At 46.7% G+C, this 15,380-nt stretch overlaps 1 protein-coding gene across 1 annotated transcript in view; it reads right to left on the bottom strand.

Annotated features, from left to right (window-relative positions):
- PLXNA4 (plexin A4) overlaps positions 1-15,380 on the bottom strand; it is a 462,846-nt gene that overhangs the window by 36,320 nt on the left and 411,146 nt on the right. Inside the window, exons 22-25 of the mRNA XM_074903539.1 lie at positions 13,113-13,381; positions 9,672-9,738; positions 7,349-7,495; positions 154-313 (exon numbers count right to left, since the gene is read on the bottom strand). Coding sequence (XP_074759640.1) covers positions 154-313; positions 7,349-7,495; positions 9,672-9,738; positions 13,113-13,381 — 643 coding nt within the window. The remainder of the gene's footprint in view (positions 1-153; positions 314-7,348; positions 7,496-9,671; positions 9,739-13,112; positions 13,382-15,380) is intronic.

A 15,380-nucleotide genomic window follows, 5' to 3' on the forward strand; every position in this document is an offset into this window, starting at 1 on the left:
CTGCTGCTCTGCCTTGCACCAGCACCAAGGGCACACTCAGTCTGGAGGGGTGGCCCCTGCTCCAGCAAACAGTGTCTGGATTGAGTTTGGCTGTCTCCCACCTCCTCCCCGCCCCGCCCAGGGGCAATAAGGGCCCGTTATACACTCACATACCCAAGTCCATATCAGCAGCTTTGGGCCGGTGGGAGCAGGGCACATTCTTGAAGATGGCATCGAGGATTTTCTCCTTGACCTGCGTGATGGTGTCACAGTTCAAGATCTTCACTGGGATCTCAGGGCTGTTCACGTTGTCAGGGTTCACGCAGCTCAGGACCTGAGAGAGAGGCAGTGAGACCCACCACACATTTCACTGCAGTACAGGTACCGCGTGGCTGCCCTCCTTCAGGTCCCTGCATCCTACCAAGCCAGAAGGATCTAAGGTGCAATAAGAGGAAAAATGTATACCAAGAGTATTCCCTCCTTCAAGAGGGCACAGAGATCTGGTTTCACACAGGGAGATTCCATGCATCCATGCCTGTGCTGCTCTCAACCCCCTACCACTGTCTGTGACCAGTGAATTAAAGACAACTCAGCATCTGGCTCTCAGCTAAGTGCTGTGGGCTCCCCGATGTTGCTGCCAGTGACTTAGGGCTGATGTGAAGGATTTTCTGAACTTGTGTCTCATGTCACTATACCTATACCTGTGGAAACGGCCCCTTAGATTTGAGCCTCATCTCCTTGGCATCTTCACTATGCTCAAAAAGCCCACGAACACCAGCTCAGGTTCTGGTGCTTTCAGCAAAAACAGCGTTCACCCACATGGTACTAGAAAATGGTCACTGACACACTTTTCATAGAAATCATTACAAACACAATCAGGCCTGACTCTGTTTGGAGCTGAGCTGATGATATCCAAAGGGCTCTCCAGAGATTTCCTTGGCCTCTGACCCATTCCATGCTCCCTAGAGATCTGGCAAGGTGACCTGGTTCGGTAGTGGCCCCCTTGCATTGCCACCTGACTTTGATAATTCAGGTAAAAGTGCTCTTTAATCCCTCAGCCTTACGTTTGTTCCATCTTCCCCACAGCCATGGGACTGACCCAGACCCTTCTCAGAAGAATGTTATAATTTGAAATGCAGGGCTTCTTAAAAAATTAAATACAAACCAACAACAACTTCTGCTTTCACATATAGAACAAAAAAATTGACCCAAGTAGAGACGCATCTCATTTCTCAGGAGAATGTAATTTTCCCCAAAGACTCTGCCAAGAGTAAACGCAAAGCATATAAGGTGGGGAGGAAGGGATACCTTAAACACACACAGTGCCTAACAGCAATCTGACTGCTCACTCTTGTCCATGTCTATGTCAAGGATTCTGCTCTCTTCTGGTTACAGGAGGGTGAAGTCTATAAACTTTTACAAACTTAGCACACCTTAGCACTTGGAAGGAATGGTAACTGAGGCTCCTGTCTATATACGGTCATTAAATATTCCTGTGCCACTTTTAAAAGCATAGACATGGAAGTTTTGGTGCCTTAGACAAATTCTACCTTGACTGTAAATTCCCTTTGGTAGTATGCAATAGGTACTGGACACTCCATCACTTTTCATCTTAACATACTAAGATGCAGTGGGATCTCAAAGTGGCTTGAAACTGGGTGAAATCATATCAGTATAATTATATATTGGCTCACCAGGCTCCCTTTGGTGCTGTTATGATCAGCTAAGAGGGACTTGTGAAGATATCGCTTACAAAGAGCTCTGTGATCTTTTTGGATGAAAGGGGAGATGTAAATGCAAGATATTGATTAGAGCATAATGCTATTATTTATATGTCACTTCCAGGAGTATTGAAGAAGCATCAATTCAGATAATAATAACAATGGCACAGATTTACAGTTCTGTGGCATCTTTCATCTCAAAGGATCACAGAACTATACATAAAAAGCACTGTTGAAATGCATCCAGTGTTGAGGTTATCCCATTACACATCTGTAGGGAAATGAAGCAGTGATGGAAGTCTAGGATGCTCTTTTAAGAGTGCTATGGGGGTCACACCTATTTCTGGAGCCCAAGTTACTCTACTGGTCTCTCTCGGTGATCTGAGCTCAGCTGAGGTGAAATGAGCTGATGCCAGTCAGAGCAAGCTCTGTGGCGTGATCTATCTCTGATGCAAACACTTGGGGTTGAGTTCAGCTCCTTAAAATAATCTGGGCTATTCTGTCAGACCACCATCTTGTCCAGAAGACCCAACATCTCCTGCAGGTGCTGAGTAGTGTCCACCACACCGGTACCCACCATGCAATGTGCACCACCATCCAGCTGGAAGTTGACAATGGTGATTTGTTCTTATTACTGGTTGTCCTTGAATTTCACAGGGTGTCAACTTTGGAAGGTGGAAGGAAAACTCTGCCACAATCTGAGTGAGCCATGATCATTCATCCCCTGACTACAGTAGTCCTTGCTTTCCTCTTTTCCAGCTCAGCTGGAAGAACATGGAACAGGGAAGGCAATATTTCAAAGTGTTGTGCAGAGAGAAATTTGCTCTTAGTGGATTGATGGGGCAGCTGGTAATACCTGTAAAGCTCTGAACTCCAGTGTGCTCATTTCAATGACAGTCAAGAAGCTCCTTTCAACATTTTAGGCAATTCAAGCGTTGCTTATAGAAACCAGCACCCTTCCCAGAGCACAGTGGCTTTGACATATGTTCTCCAGGCTTCACATCAGCTCTCAGTTGGTATTTCCCAACTGTTCTCTTGTGGAGCACTAAACTTTTCTCAGGACAAAAACTTCAGGAATTTTTCAGGGTGCATCTGTGTATTGCACAGATTAATAAATAGCTGTTCTTTGGAGATTGACATGTGCCCTATAGAAGTCATCCTTACACCACAGATTGAAAACCTCTGCTCCCCTTCCAACAGACTGAAGCTCCTAATTGTAATGAGGTGTTTGCAATGGAGAGAGAAATTCCCATCACTTCTGTGGGAATGCTCCAATGGTTTACTCCGTTGTCACCCAGGCTTGTATAGATTGCCCCTGGTAGGGGATGACCAAGAGAAAAAAAAATATAAACATTGGCTTCATTGCTTGACTTAGCAGAGTTCAGATGCTCCAGTTTCACTGGAAGAGTGAGGTTTGTCCTGTGCTTCCACCCAGAGCTGTCCTCATACCAACCAATGTAAGACAGAACTAATCCCGTTGATCTCGCAGTGCTGCTCAGCTACGTCAACACCATCTTTGATGTCAACTGGTGGGGAAGAAACCCCTGAGATGGCCTGTGTTGTATTCTGACATGATTAGTCACTCTGAGGAAAGTTTCATTGCTCTCCTGAATGCATTTACTGTTACAGCTCCATCACCCACCACCTGCCTTCGAGCCATGTGGGGCTGAGCTAGCAAGGTGGATGAAGGGGAGAGGAGACTTTACTGTCGCTCAAGGAGATGCTGAATGTTTTGCCACTGAGAGGACACCAGCACTTGGCACTGCTCTTCTGTCATGCATCGAGGTCTGTGCCAGTTGTGGGGTCAACATGAAAAAGTGTGGGACTGGGAGCAAGCAGAACAGTAATCTCTGAGCTCTGCTGCCCCACTGACTGTGCACGACCTTGGGGCATATCACCTCACTGGATTTGTGTTTATTGACCTTTCTCTACATCTTTTTTTTTTTTTGTCTGCCAGCCCTTCCAGTCATGATCTGTCTCTAAGTGTATATATATATAAGCAATGCTTAGCACAGCTAAGCCCTGATCTCCACTGCAGATTACTGGCATTTAAATAATAAAGGCCCAGCCTGTGATTACTCATGTGGCTCCCTGGCTCTGAGTTCTCTGCAGTGATTGAGTGGTCTGCCCTGAGACCAGGACAGACATCTTTCTCTCCCTTCTAGATGAGCTAAGGAAGGTTCAAGGGGCCAGCATACAACAAGGCTTGGCAGTGAATAAGGAGAAGGATCCCCCAAAAAGCCAAGCACAGAAGAGCCTTCTTGGTACTGGATCCCTCCCTGATATCAAAATTCCCTGAAAAGCCTTAACCAAAGGCAGATGAAAGTATCTTTATCCATCTGGAATATGTTGTCAGGAGAGATGATCTGATTAGGCTCTCAGCACTGGAGCTGCCGAGGTGTGTAGGGACCACGCAGAGCATCCACTGCTCAAGATGTACCGGGCAGCTCCTGCCTACCACCCCCAAGCACTAATTAGCCAATACTCTTGACAGCTTCTGACACACATCAAGGTCTTTGCTCCCCTGCATTATTTGTATCAACAGAAATGAAGCTGATGCAGGAGATGGATGGTCTTTCATCTCCCAGTGACAGCAGAGCCGTGGCAGTAGGGAGTGAGGTTTTTGCATCTGGACTCTGGTTTGGTGAATGGTTAAAATATCATGGATTCTGGCAAAGGCAGATGGCAGTCAGCAGGGATGAGATCTTCCTGTCTCTCATAGATGGAATAATCTAGCTGGGTTTTTAATAACACTGCAGACCAGAGATGATGAGCGCTGACTGCTAGCAAAAACATTAACACAAGAGGGTGTTTCTCTGAGGTATACAGCTTGGGAGAAGACCTACTGTTTAGTTGTAGCACATTTATTCTAGCAAATCACCTCTGTAACTAGCTTGGTTTCTACTGTACTGAAAAATACCTTGTAAGTACAGAAATTGTTATAGACTGCAAAGACCCTAGGATATTGAGGCTGCTTCCCTGGAGAACTGTAGGACCTGGCAGACAGCAAATCGGAGCTATCTGGTTGTTCAGAAAGAAATCAGACCAAAACAATCTAAATTTAGTGAATGAGGTGTGTGCTATAACATCAGTAATTCCAGATGTCTGAAAGTGCTCTGTCGTCTTTTTTCTCCCTGGATAAGTCAATTTCTTTGGATCTGCTTTTTACTCAAACCATATTTGAAACCATGACTTGAAGTATTTGGTCATGATTAACGAAGCTAAAAAATAAATGCCTCCCAAAAGAAGCCCTGGCCTTGTCTTTCTGGAATAATGACAATAAACAGCCTGTTTCACCGTGCCACGCTGCTGGAATTGTGATGTCACTGAGTCGAGTAGTCATCTAGCACTCATGAAACATGAACAACCCAATGAATTTCAGCCATGCACACAGCAAACTCACAGTGGTGACCATTTGGTAGAGAGCAGGAGACAGCGAGGCAATTCTATATTACAAATACTGAATCAGTTCTTGCTTAATTTCATTATTATATACTTTCAATAAAAGATGATAGACTGCTTAAGGAAGGTAGAGGAAGGACAAAATAAAACAGAAATAAAGAGAAACAGAAAGGAAGAACAATCCTATTCATATTCTGCTTCTTCTTAATCTCCTTCACTGAAGCTGATCTCTGTAAATCTGCTGAGATTCCTATCGGGATATATTTGTCTGCTCTTGAGATGTAAGAGGGAGAGCTGATTAACATCAAACGACACAAAGCGAATGGAGGAGAGCTTTGTTCAGGCTGATGTATAATTACTACCCTTTGCTGGCTGCTTTATATCAAGCCTAAATGGATCGGAGGGATTTCCTTTGGTGAAAGTGATCACTCTGCGTCTGCATTTTCATTTTGCTCACTCCCTCCGTGTGAGATCAGGCCTCCAAATTGCTAGACAACCACACATGACAGACAAGAAGCACTACACTGCTGATTTAATAGGAAAGTCACGTTTTTAACATGCAAACTAAAATTGTGGTCTTATTAAAGTCTCCCCCCTCAATCAGACTTTGATTCAACCAAAGCTTAGGTCTAGACTGTAGTTACCGAAGAAAAGCCAGCATTTGTAGCATCAGCCCAGCTGAGCTAAGATCTAAGACGGGTCAGGAAGAAACTTTGACTGGACACAGTTCTCAAAGACAGCTACAGTTAAGTGAGATTACTGTCCCTCAACTGAAGGTGCAGATAAAATAATCTGATAAATGCAGAGCATCTTCTGACCATCCTAAAATTTGGGGTTGGGATTTTCCAAGAACAAAGACATGGGAAATAATTACAAGGATCATTGAAGACTTGGAAAGTGTTCTTCATCCCACAGAGACTTAGAAGCTTAGTGGATTTAGTGTATACAGGAAAAAGTAAAGGCCCACAAACACACTAAGAGATATCTAACGCTCTTTAATTGACGTTCTTTAATCAAGTGGGAAAAGGGTGTAATCTCGGAGTAGAAGCTAAAGCTGGACATACGCAATGTATATCTTTCACCATGCAGAAAATTACATTTTGAAGCAAATAACTCGGTGACAGGGATTAATTTTCATTCCCTTGAAATCTTTAAATCAGGTTCATTTTTCTTTGACTTGTTTGCTATTAGGAATTCTCTAGAGCTAATGAAATCTTCATGAGAGAAACAAATTTTTTATTTTCTTTTTCTGGTGAGGATTTTTCTAGAGAATGTCCTTGCAATATAGGCTCATAAAAAACATTTTTGCTGTCACTTGCAGAAGGCCATGGGCTTTGCACTGACCTAAAACCACAAGACGTCTCTGTGCTTGCCGTGCCCTGCGCTGGGTGTCCCTGGGATCACAAGTGTGATCCCCAAGGACCTGCCTGAGCTCAGCGCTGGGGACACCCCCCATGGCCAAGGGCTGCCGCCCCGGGCAGGCCCTGCCCAGGAAACACCAGCCCTTGGTGTGCCCGGGCTGGGCGCTGGGCAGCTCTGCCACTGGGGCTGGGCAACAGGCGGTGGGGAGAGGGGGGGTGAAGGTACCCCTGGGGGAACCTGAGAGCGAGGAGGAAGAAACCCCAGCATGGACATCACACTGCTGCCAGGGAAGAGCTCAGCATGGTGACAACTTGCAGTGACAACCTCACCTTCCTGCTGTTGCCTTTGACTTCCATCTCAGAGGGATGTTGGAAGGGTGGGCAACGCTCCGGGGAGAAGGGGTAGGTACTAGGAAGCATTTTGTCTAACAGAACAGAGCAAATTGCCCATATCTATTGTCTTTACATTCACAGGGATATTTGTGATGCAATCACGCTTGTCTCCCCGTGGTCCCAGACCTCACCTAATCCAACCCATGGTAAAGGATCGGCACTGACAGCCTGCTCTACAAGGAGTGCAGACGCTTTCAGAGAACAGCAATGCATTGGGGGAGCTCTCAGATGCTCTGGGCATGGGGCAGGGCACAATGGAAATAACTTGGAAGCAGCCATCTTTGCAAACATGTTTGCAAGCAGATGCTTCAGACACAAACCTTGCTACGTTAGGGGATGCAACTAGTCAGTCTTCAGCAGGGTTACCCTGTTGGGTTGCAAGAACAAATTGTCCCAGAGGGTCAGCGTGCCCGTCACTGGCTTCTTTTATCTAAATCCCCTTTTGTTAAGAGGCTGGACAATCCCATAGGAAGGTGTGCTCAGAGCACTCACCAGTGTCTTGTAATCAATCTGCTGTCGGATAAGCTTGTCCTCACTCAGTGAGTACCGGGCCTCCCCAGTGATCGAGTCGATGGGACCCTTTTCCATTTGCTGCTTGATGGCACAGAAAAGGGAGAACAGAGGTTCGCCAGCACACTCCTGTAGGGGTGAGAGAAAACCATGAGGTGAAAGAGGAGGAGCAGAGATGAGAACCCAACGTACATCACCTCAATGACTGCCATGGCTTGCCATCCCCAACCACTCGGGACAGATGCATCAGTGGGAATCAGTCCATGAACAGAAGTGACCTTCCACTTCCACAGGGTCTAACTAGCACCCTTGAGTGTCCTGTCACGGGACAAAGGTGTCAGTGCTCCCTGGCAATTTTGGGGCTAGCAGAGCCTTGTAGGAACTGTTCAAGTAATTGCCACCAGGCCAGAGCTTTGCAGTGGAGCAGGTGGTGGGGAAGGTCCCAGAGGACCTGGAGACAGGTCTGAAAGAGAGATGGATGGCTGGTGCCCCATCCTGAGTGTCTGGGCAGAGCCCAGAGTCTCCCTGAACATTCTCATGGTGGAGGCAAATAGGGATGCTCAGGCAGGAGCAGCTCCCAGGGAAGACATGCCCCTGGATCTGGATGGTTGCATCAGTGACATCAGATGTGTGGGGCAGGGCCCAGCACAGGACAGCAAGAAGCAGCCCACAGGCATGGCCAGCAAAGCACACCTCTCCCTAATTTCTCCTTCCCATCATTCGCACTCATAGCACTGATCTTCCCACACATTTTTCTAGGCTCTCCTCCCTTGCTGCTCTCCCTCTGGACATTTGCTGCCACGTGCCCTTCCTCACACTTTCTTCTATTGCCTCCCTTCCCCTTCATCTCTCCATCCTTCCTCCCCTCCTCCACACCTTGCCCTCTCCTCTTGCAGTGTGTCCGAACTCAATGAGCAAGGTCATTTTCCTCTGGTGTAAATCCCAGCAAAAACAAGTTAATAATCTGAAGCAAAGTGGCCCCTTTCTCAGTTCCTACACCTGTCTCCCACTTAATTAGCTTATCTGCCAGCAGCATATTGCTTCTGTGTGCCTGTCTCTTGCCCTTATCAGGCCTCTGTTCAGGCTAAGGCAAGAAGACAAGTAGCTGAGTGGGGTGAAAAAAGCCTATTATAAAAGCAGCTCTTAAGAGAGTCACCTCCTTATATCCTTTCCTTTCAGCTGAAAGCAGGAATCTGATACTGAAGCCACTGAAATTAACTTCCAGGGACCTTCAAAACTTTCCCATGCATTCATCCTTGGACTGGTTGTGCCTGGGGAAGGCTCAGGGAAATGGATTGATTTGTAAAGCCTTGAATTGCCAGGCAGAGCCTGGCTAGTCTGTCCAAATGGGGCTGTAAGGTGTAAGGATATCTAGGAACTGCACTGGGAGTGGGGGGGGGGAGGTGCAGAGCCCAGCTCCTTCCGCAAAGCCTGGCTCTGAGTTTGGTGCCTTGTCAGACAGCATACTTGAGGCTCCCTGTGGGTCCCCAAGAGGAAACTGCCATCAGCTGGGAGATCTCAAAGGCTAAAAGACTTTTTTTTACTAAACACCAGCCCAAGAACACCCTCCAGGAGGAACACAGGGGCTCAGGGGATGTCTCAAGTCCTTTCACGCTTTTGCTGATGAGTGTCCTACAAAGCCAATGCCTCCTCCCACTGGGATACAAAGGAGCAACAATCTCCGCCCGTGTGGGTTCTGGATGCAGCAGACAGGTTTACACCGTGTATTGCGTCCAACCCTCTGTACTCAGAGGGTGCATGGCCATGCCCAGGGCAGGCTTCAGACAGCCTAATGCCAAGAAGAGCCTAGGCTCGGGCCTAAAGCAGGGATCTGGTTACAGTGTGCATAAAGCAGATAAGTAGGATGGAGGCATTGGGTGTGATGGAGGCACTGGGCCTCCATACTGTCTCTGAACTGGGGTTGGGGGAGATCTCCAGACACTATGCAGTGAAAAAATGGGTCACCACGTGATGGAGATCTGAGTCTGCTAGTAAAAGGAGAGCATTTTCAATATAAATCTCCATCAGGCTCTGAAATCCTTCATGTTCCAGCACTGACACTTAGATCCCACCTCTGTACAGGAGTAAGACCATCAGGCTGCCTCTCTAACAAAGCGTCTCTCTGTTCTCCCTGGATCAGAAAACATCCCCTCTCCCATTAGGCAGTTGAGCTCCCTTCAGAGAAAAAAAACCTTTTCCTTTATATCTGGCAAGTTTTTGTCCCTAGTAAACCTCACCCTAGTAAACCTCACCAAGAAGAAATGTATTAAAGCAGCTGTTCATTCAAGCATGCCGCTCCTCTTACCTTGAGGAACTTGTACAGAAGGAAGGTGAACCAGTTGGTGAGCATTTTCTCAGCCACAGACTCTGTCCTAAAATGAGCCAGGGACAAAAAGCAAATTGGAAATGAGTTAATCAGGCTGGTCGTATCAAAGGACTAGTCAAAAGACTGGCCTTGTCCATGTTAATCTGAGCCCCATCGAAAGTCTGGCATGACACCATCAGGTCTAAGCACATCCTAGTTTCTCTGTTTTGGCTTTGGATTTAGGAAACCTGCAGGCAAATCCTTATTGCCCTGTCCTCTGAATAGGGAATTCACTGTATGTCTGTTTTTCAGTTTCTCCATCAATGAAAGGGAGGTGACAATGTTTAAGGGAACCTTCTCAGAGGAGCTCAGAAAGGATAAATCCATCAAATACGAGGAGCTCAGAGTTAGGCCATATGAGAAGCAGGCTATATAAATACTTGAGAAGACAGACAGATCTCTATCACCAGAGAATAGCTAAGTGGCACTGACTATCTCCCTGGCATTTGAGAGTGATTATACTCCTCACTGTGGCACATTCACAGAGTTCATCCTTCTGTCCTTGAACACTCTGTCCTCAACCAAACAAAAATCCATCTTGAGTCTTCAGGGTGAACTTGTCCTACAGAATGACTGACTCAGACCTGTAAATGTGGTGTGGGCACCATGAGCACAGGATAAACCTGTGTTGGCTCCAGTATACGCCCCGGTGTTGCTGAAGAAGAAAGCAAGAGTCCCTGCCTGGATGAATTAAAGTGGGTCTGCCTTGTCCTGGCTATCACCAAAGCCACGCAGGGTTTCTCACTCAGGACTGCAGCTTGCCTTTTAGGTTCCCTAGTCCTTCAGCATAAAGTTGATCTTGCTTCCTCTGGAGCATGGGACTTGTGAGGGGAAGGGTTTCCATCGCTGGAGCTGTATGTGTGGAACCAGTCAACAACTTTGCCTGAAAGCAGTTACACCAACACGGAGCAGGTGACGGCCCCTTCCCTAGCTAAAGGCAGTTGCTCTTTAGCCTGGTTTCCATAGGGATTTCTCTGGTTATATGGGCAAATCTCACTTAGATGATGGGGATGGTGGGGCGGAGGAATGATAATAGGGGGTGTTTTCTGTCGCTCCTCTTCTCTTGCCTGTAACTGGAGAAAGAGATGATAAGGTCCCAATTTGCTGACAGATTAATGCTGTGTTTCCTCTGTCTACAGTGATCAGTGCTGTGCTGCTGCCTAGGGACTGCCTCTGTCCAAACCAGCCTGTTTGCCCTGTATTCCACTCAGTGTCACCTAGACACTGTCCTCCATGGGTCATGGTACAATGTTCAGTTCCAGCAATCCCCAGATTATCATGCTCTGAGCTCCTCACAGGGAACATTGCCCAGAAGAGTGCTCTTTCCAACACTCCCTGGCATGACACCTGGGCCCCATCACATGGTGCAAATTTAGCACTACCATGAGAAAAACAACCGAAATCCCATTATGTCGTTGCTCTCTGCCCTGACAACTTTGATCTCTTTGAGGCTGTAGATGTCACGTGGGTTGAACGCTGGACACAGGTAAGGTGGGAAAATCATTCCAGCCACTGCCTTCCTCCTGTCAAATACCCCCAAAACCAACACTGCAGAAAGGTGTTGGAAGATTCCCTTCCATTCACAGACTCACAGGGAGGGATGGGAAGCACTGAGTTGAATCCAGCTGCTCCAATAGTTGTCTGAGAACCTCACACCAACATCTGACCCCAGGCACTGAGCTATTCGCATGGCCACCAGTAGACTTCTGGTGCTGCTCAGTGCAGGACCTCCATCTCAGAGCACAAACCGCATCTCTGACTTCTTGTGTTTTCAGAGCTTGGAACAGTGGAGGTGCTTTCTTTGTTCACTGGCTTTCCTTCCAAAGGCCACATTTCATTTTCAACAAGGAGGACTAGAGTTAGAAAAGAGCTGGAAGAAGGAGAAAGAGGAAAGATGGGATGCTCAGGACAAGACAGGAATGAACAACCAGGGAAGATAAAGAGATGGAGAAAGGGGAAGAAAAAGGAAAAAATGAAGGGAGGAGACAGTTGGAAGGAGGCAGTGCCATCCAGCATCAGAGGAGAAGCACAGAGAATAAGCCTGGGGACAGCTGGAGGGAGGCCACCAGCTATGCTGTAGGGCTTGAATAACATCAGGGAGTCAACTGACACCAGAGCAAGGTCCAGGCTCTGCCCCTGGCATTGCTGCCCTGAATGCCAGGAATTGCCTTCGGTTCCCGTTTTTGCTGGTTCTCCGTAGTGGGCTGTGTGCCAGATGAAAAGCCTCCCAGCAAGTGACACAGATCTCTTCCCTGCCCAAGCTGTCCATTGTAATCAGCTGAGGGCTTCTCAGAGTTGACTCTGAGCAGTGGCAAAGGCCGTTTATCTCCAGAAGACTCCCCCTGATTTTAGTTAGGGTCCTTGAATCAGAAGGATTGGTTCAGACTGTGGAAAGGAGATGAATGTTATCCTAAGGGGAGAAGAGGCAGCATTTCCCTTGGCAAAAAAAGCACATTAATTAAGGAGCAATAGATTTCTAATTCAAAGGTTCCCATAGAACTGTGGAGTTTAGACCTTAGATCTGGCCAAGAAGCATCGATCCAACCTTGTGTCCTGTATGAAACCAGTTCTGTTGTCCTGCTCAGCTCTTCTACTGGATTCAACAAGCTCCCAGCACCATTGCTCGGGGAGAGACAGGAGATCCCACAGTGAGCTGAAGAAGACTCTCCATGTGCCCGTAGTTAACTTATGAACAAGAAACAAAAGCAGGGCAGTCCATGCCCCAGGCAGGAGATGGCAGCAGCTGACTTACTCACCAGGGATATAATACAGCCTGTTCTATGCGATGTACTTATAGGTCCTACACAATGCAAGTGGAGTTTTCAGGTTAAATGGAAACATAAGCATAAATTAATGTCTTAAGCACACAGAGTCCAAAATAAAGATTTAGGAAGCATGGGCTCTTGCTGCCCTTATGAAGCTTTCTGGATGATCCACGATAAAATTCAGAGGTAGTTTAGTTCTGTAGCTTTTAATCAATGACTACTTTTTAGTTAGGGAGAAGATGGAGCAAAATCTACAGAAGCACTTGCTGAAAGGCAAGGAAATGCAGAGAGGTTATCGAGAGGAAGAGGAGAGTCCTCTAAGAGAAGGGATGCTCTGCCAGGGACTCTTAAATGAGCAGGGAACTGGAAAGGGAGAGCAATTCCGTCTTCATTCAGCCCTTCTTGCCTTTTTCAACCCTCTCTGCAAACAGCTTCATGCCAGCCCTATGGGGTCACGTGAACTGTGGCTGTATACCATCCTGATTTCACACCCTGCTGCACAAACAAAAATCAAGCAAATTTGCACCATTCCTCCAAAGATGACTAGCATGTTTCTGTTCGACAGTGGGGCACAGGCTGCCCAGGCCAGCTCACTCCAGCCCCAGACACTACTTACCTCCGGAGCAGCAGCTTGGGGTGGTTCTTGCTCTCCAGATTTTTGTCTATGAGGTCGGCCAAGAGCTGTTTGAGGACGTCAGTCGCATATTCCAGCTTGCTCTGCAGCACCGTCATGATCAACGAGGCCACGTTGCCACGGTCCCGCATAGAGAAGCTGCGCTGGGACTCCAGCGTGCGGATGAAGGACAGCAGGAAAACCTTGTTGTTGATGAGCTGGGCAAAGAGCTTCAGGCCTTTCTCCACCCGTTCCTGTCTATAGCCAGGGACCTGCACAAGAAGAAAGGGAGTTTGTACCTTTCCCTCACTACCCACTGTCAGACCTCCCCACATGGGTCACACCCCCTCTGCTAGCTCTGTGCCCTCATCCCTCCAGCTCCTCCAACTATATACACTTCTACATCAAGAAGAAGTCAGTTCTGAGAAAGGAAAAAAGCACAAGCTGCTTCAAACAGCAGAGACAATTAAAAAAATATAATCTTAAATCTAGCAGGCAGGTGAGTCTTTCCTTCTGCATCACAGGATAGTCCTGTAAAAAGGAAGAGAGTTCACACGTCATTTAATGATTAGGAAGCCTGAGAGACCTCCTAGCCACAGCCAGATGATTCTTTTCCAATCCTGTGTTTCCCTCTCTGAACAGTAGATCAAAAAGAGATTGTTAGTACCTAGATGTGGCACCATACCATGTTATATTTTTATTGTAGTCAAACTGAAGTCTCACTCTATCTTCACCTAAAACCTCTTTTTCATCCCTGCAAGAAGTCTGCTTACAGAGATTTGGGGTTCAGCTTTAAGAAGCTAGGAGAGGCAGCAAGAAAGTGAATGGGGAAGAGAGCCCAGGGTCAGGTTTTGAGGAGATGCAGAGATGCAGTGAGGCAGCGGCTGAGATGGTGATCATGCAGCTGGGCCTTGGTTTGAAGAAACAGGTAGATGAAGGTGTGAGAGGACACCCAGAGTTGGGACCTGTCTTGGAGGTCCCACTGCAGTAGGACCCCTGGACTTGGGAAGTGAGATGGTTTGGACACAGGGAGGTTGATAAATCTCTAATATACCTCTCAGCTGTGAAAGGCTGGCAGACTAGTTTTTATATAGGACAATTTAGGACAGTGGGCTCTTACCCTTTCCAGTCCTTGTGGCTCTAGACAAAAATTCAGCCTAAATAGAAAATCCCAAACTCATTCCTCCATGTTGCTGAAGCTGTTCCAGTCCTTGAAAAGCTTCCCTGGAAGCTGGAGGGTCTCAGTATAGAGCAACACAAGTCACTGAGGCATGCACGTATCAATAACCAACCAGATTTGGCACTTCAATCCAAAACAAGTTGGCATGCTTAAACAACCAAGTAATGCAAGTCTCCTTAAAGAGTCATTACTTTTTCATTCTAGAAATTAGAGCTCTTAACTCTTTTTGCATACAGCCAATAAATTACTCAGTAAATAGCTTGAGACAACCAACCAATCAACCAACAAACCACTACCACCCATCCCGCCAATAATTATTTTAACTCACTTGCTTGAGCATTCAATATTGTCTATCCCCAGGTTATTATGGAGAATTAAAAAAAATAACAAGAAAAAAGTATTTTGTACTGCATCTGGAAGCAGTTAATTAGCAAACGAACTGGAAATAAGTAAGACCTGCTCACTGCAGGATCTATGCTGTGAGGCCTTTTGCACTAAATAGCGACTCCTTCTAGGTGCTACAGAGAAGGGAGCAAAATGGGAACTGCATTCCCTGATATGTTGGTAGCCAAAGACGTTGATGCTGAAAGAGGTGTTCAAGCTTTACAGAGGATTAAGGGGGAAAAAAAAAAAAAGAAAAAAAAAAAAAAGAATGAAAAGAAAGGAAGAAGAGATCAAAGGCAGGAGATTAAAACATTAGCTCTGTGTATCTCTGTATGTATTTACACATGGAAGCATCCATGCTAAAACCTCTATAGGGGTCAGATGCTGTTCTGTGGTCAGCTGGCGGAGGTTAATGAATATAGGGGTTGAAATTGGCTGTGGGTGTAATGAAAGTGTTTGTGTGTGTGTATACATATGTGAGAGAGAGATTCATCACCCCTCATTCCTTGTGCTCATTTGTTGGAGCTGCTGAGCTACTCTTCCTGAAGGAAAGCGGCTCGAGGCCACTCTATCTGCACCCCAAAGGCAAATATATGCAGCAGCCAGTGTGCAACTCAGCCTTCTACTCAATCCCACAAGTCCTCCTTGCTGACAGATCAGTTTTTTTAATGGTTCTCTCCACACAGTTTGATGAATTTTGCCTCTAC

This window comes from Athene noctua, chromosome 3 (genome assembly GCF_965140245.1).
Source record: "Athene noctua chromosome 3, bAthNoc1.hap1.1, whole genome shotgun sequence".
NCBI lineage: Eukaryota > Metazoa > Chordata > Aves > Strigiformes > Strigidae > Athene > Athene noctua.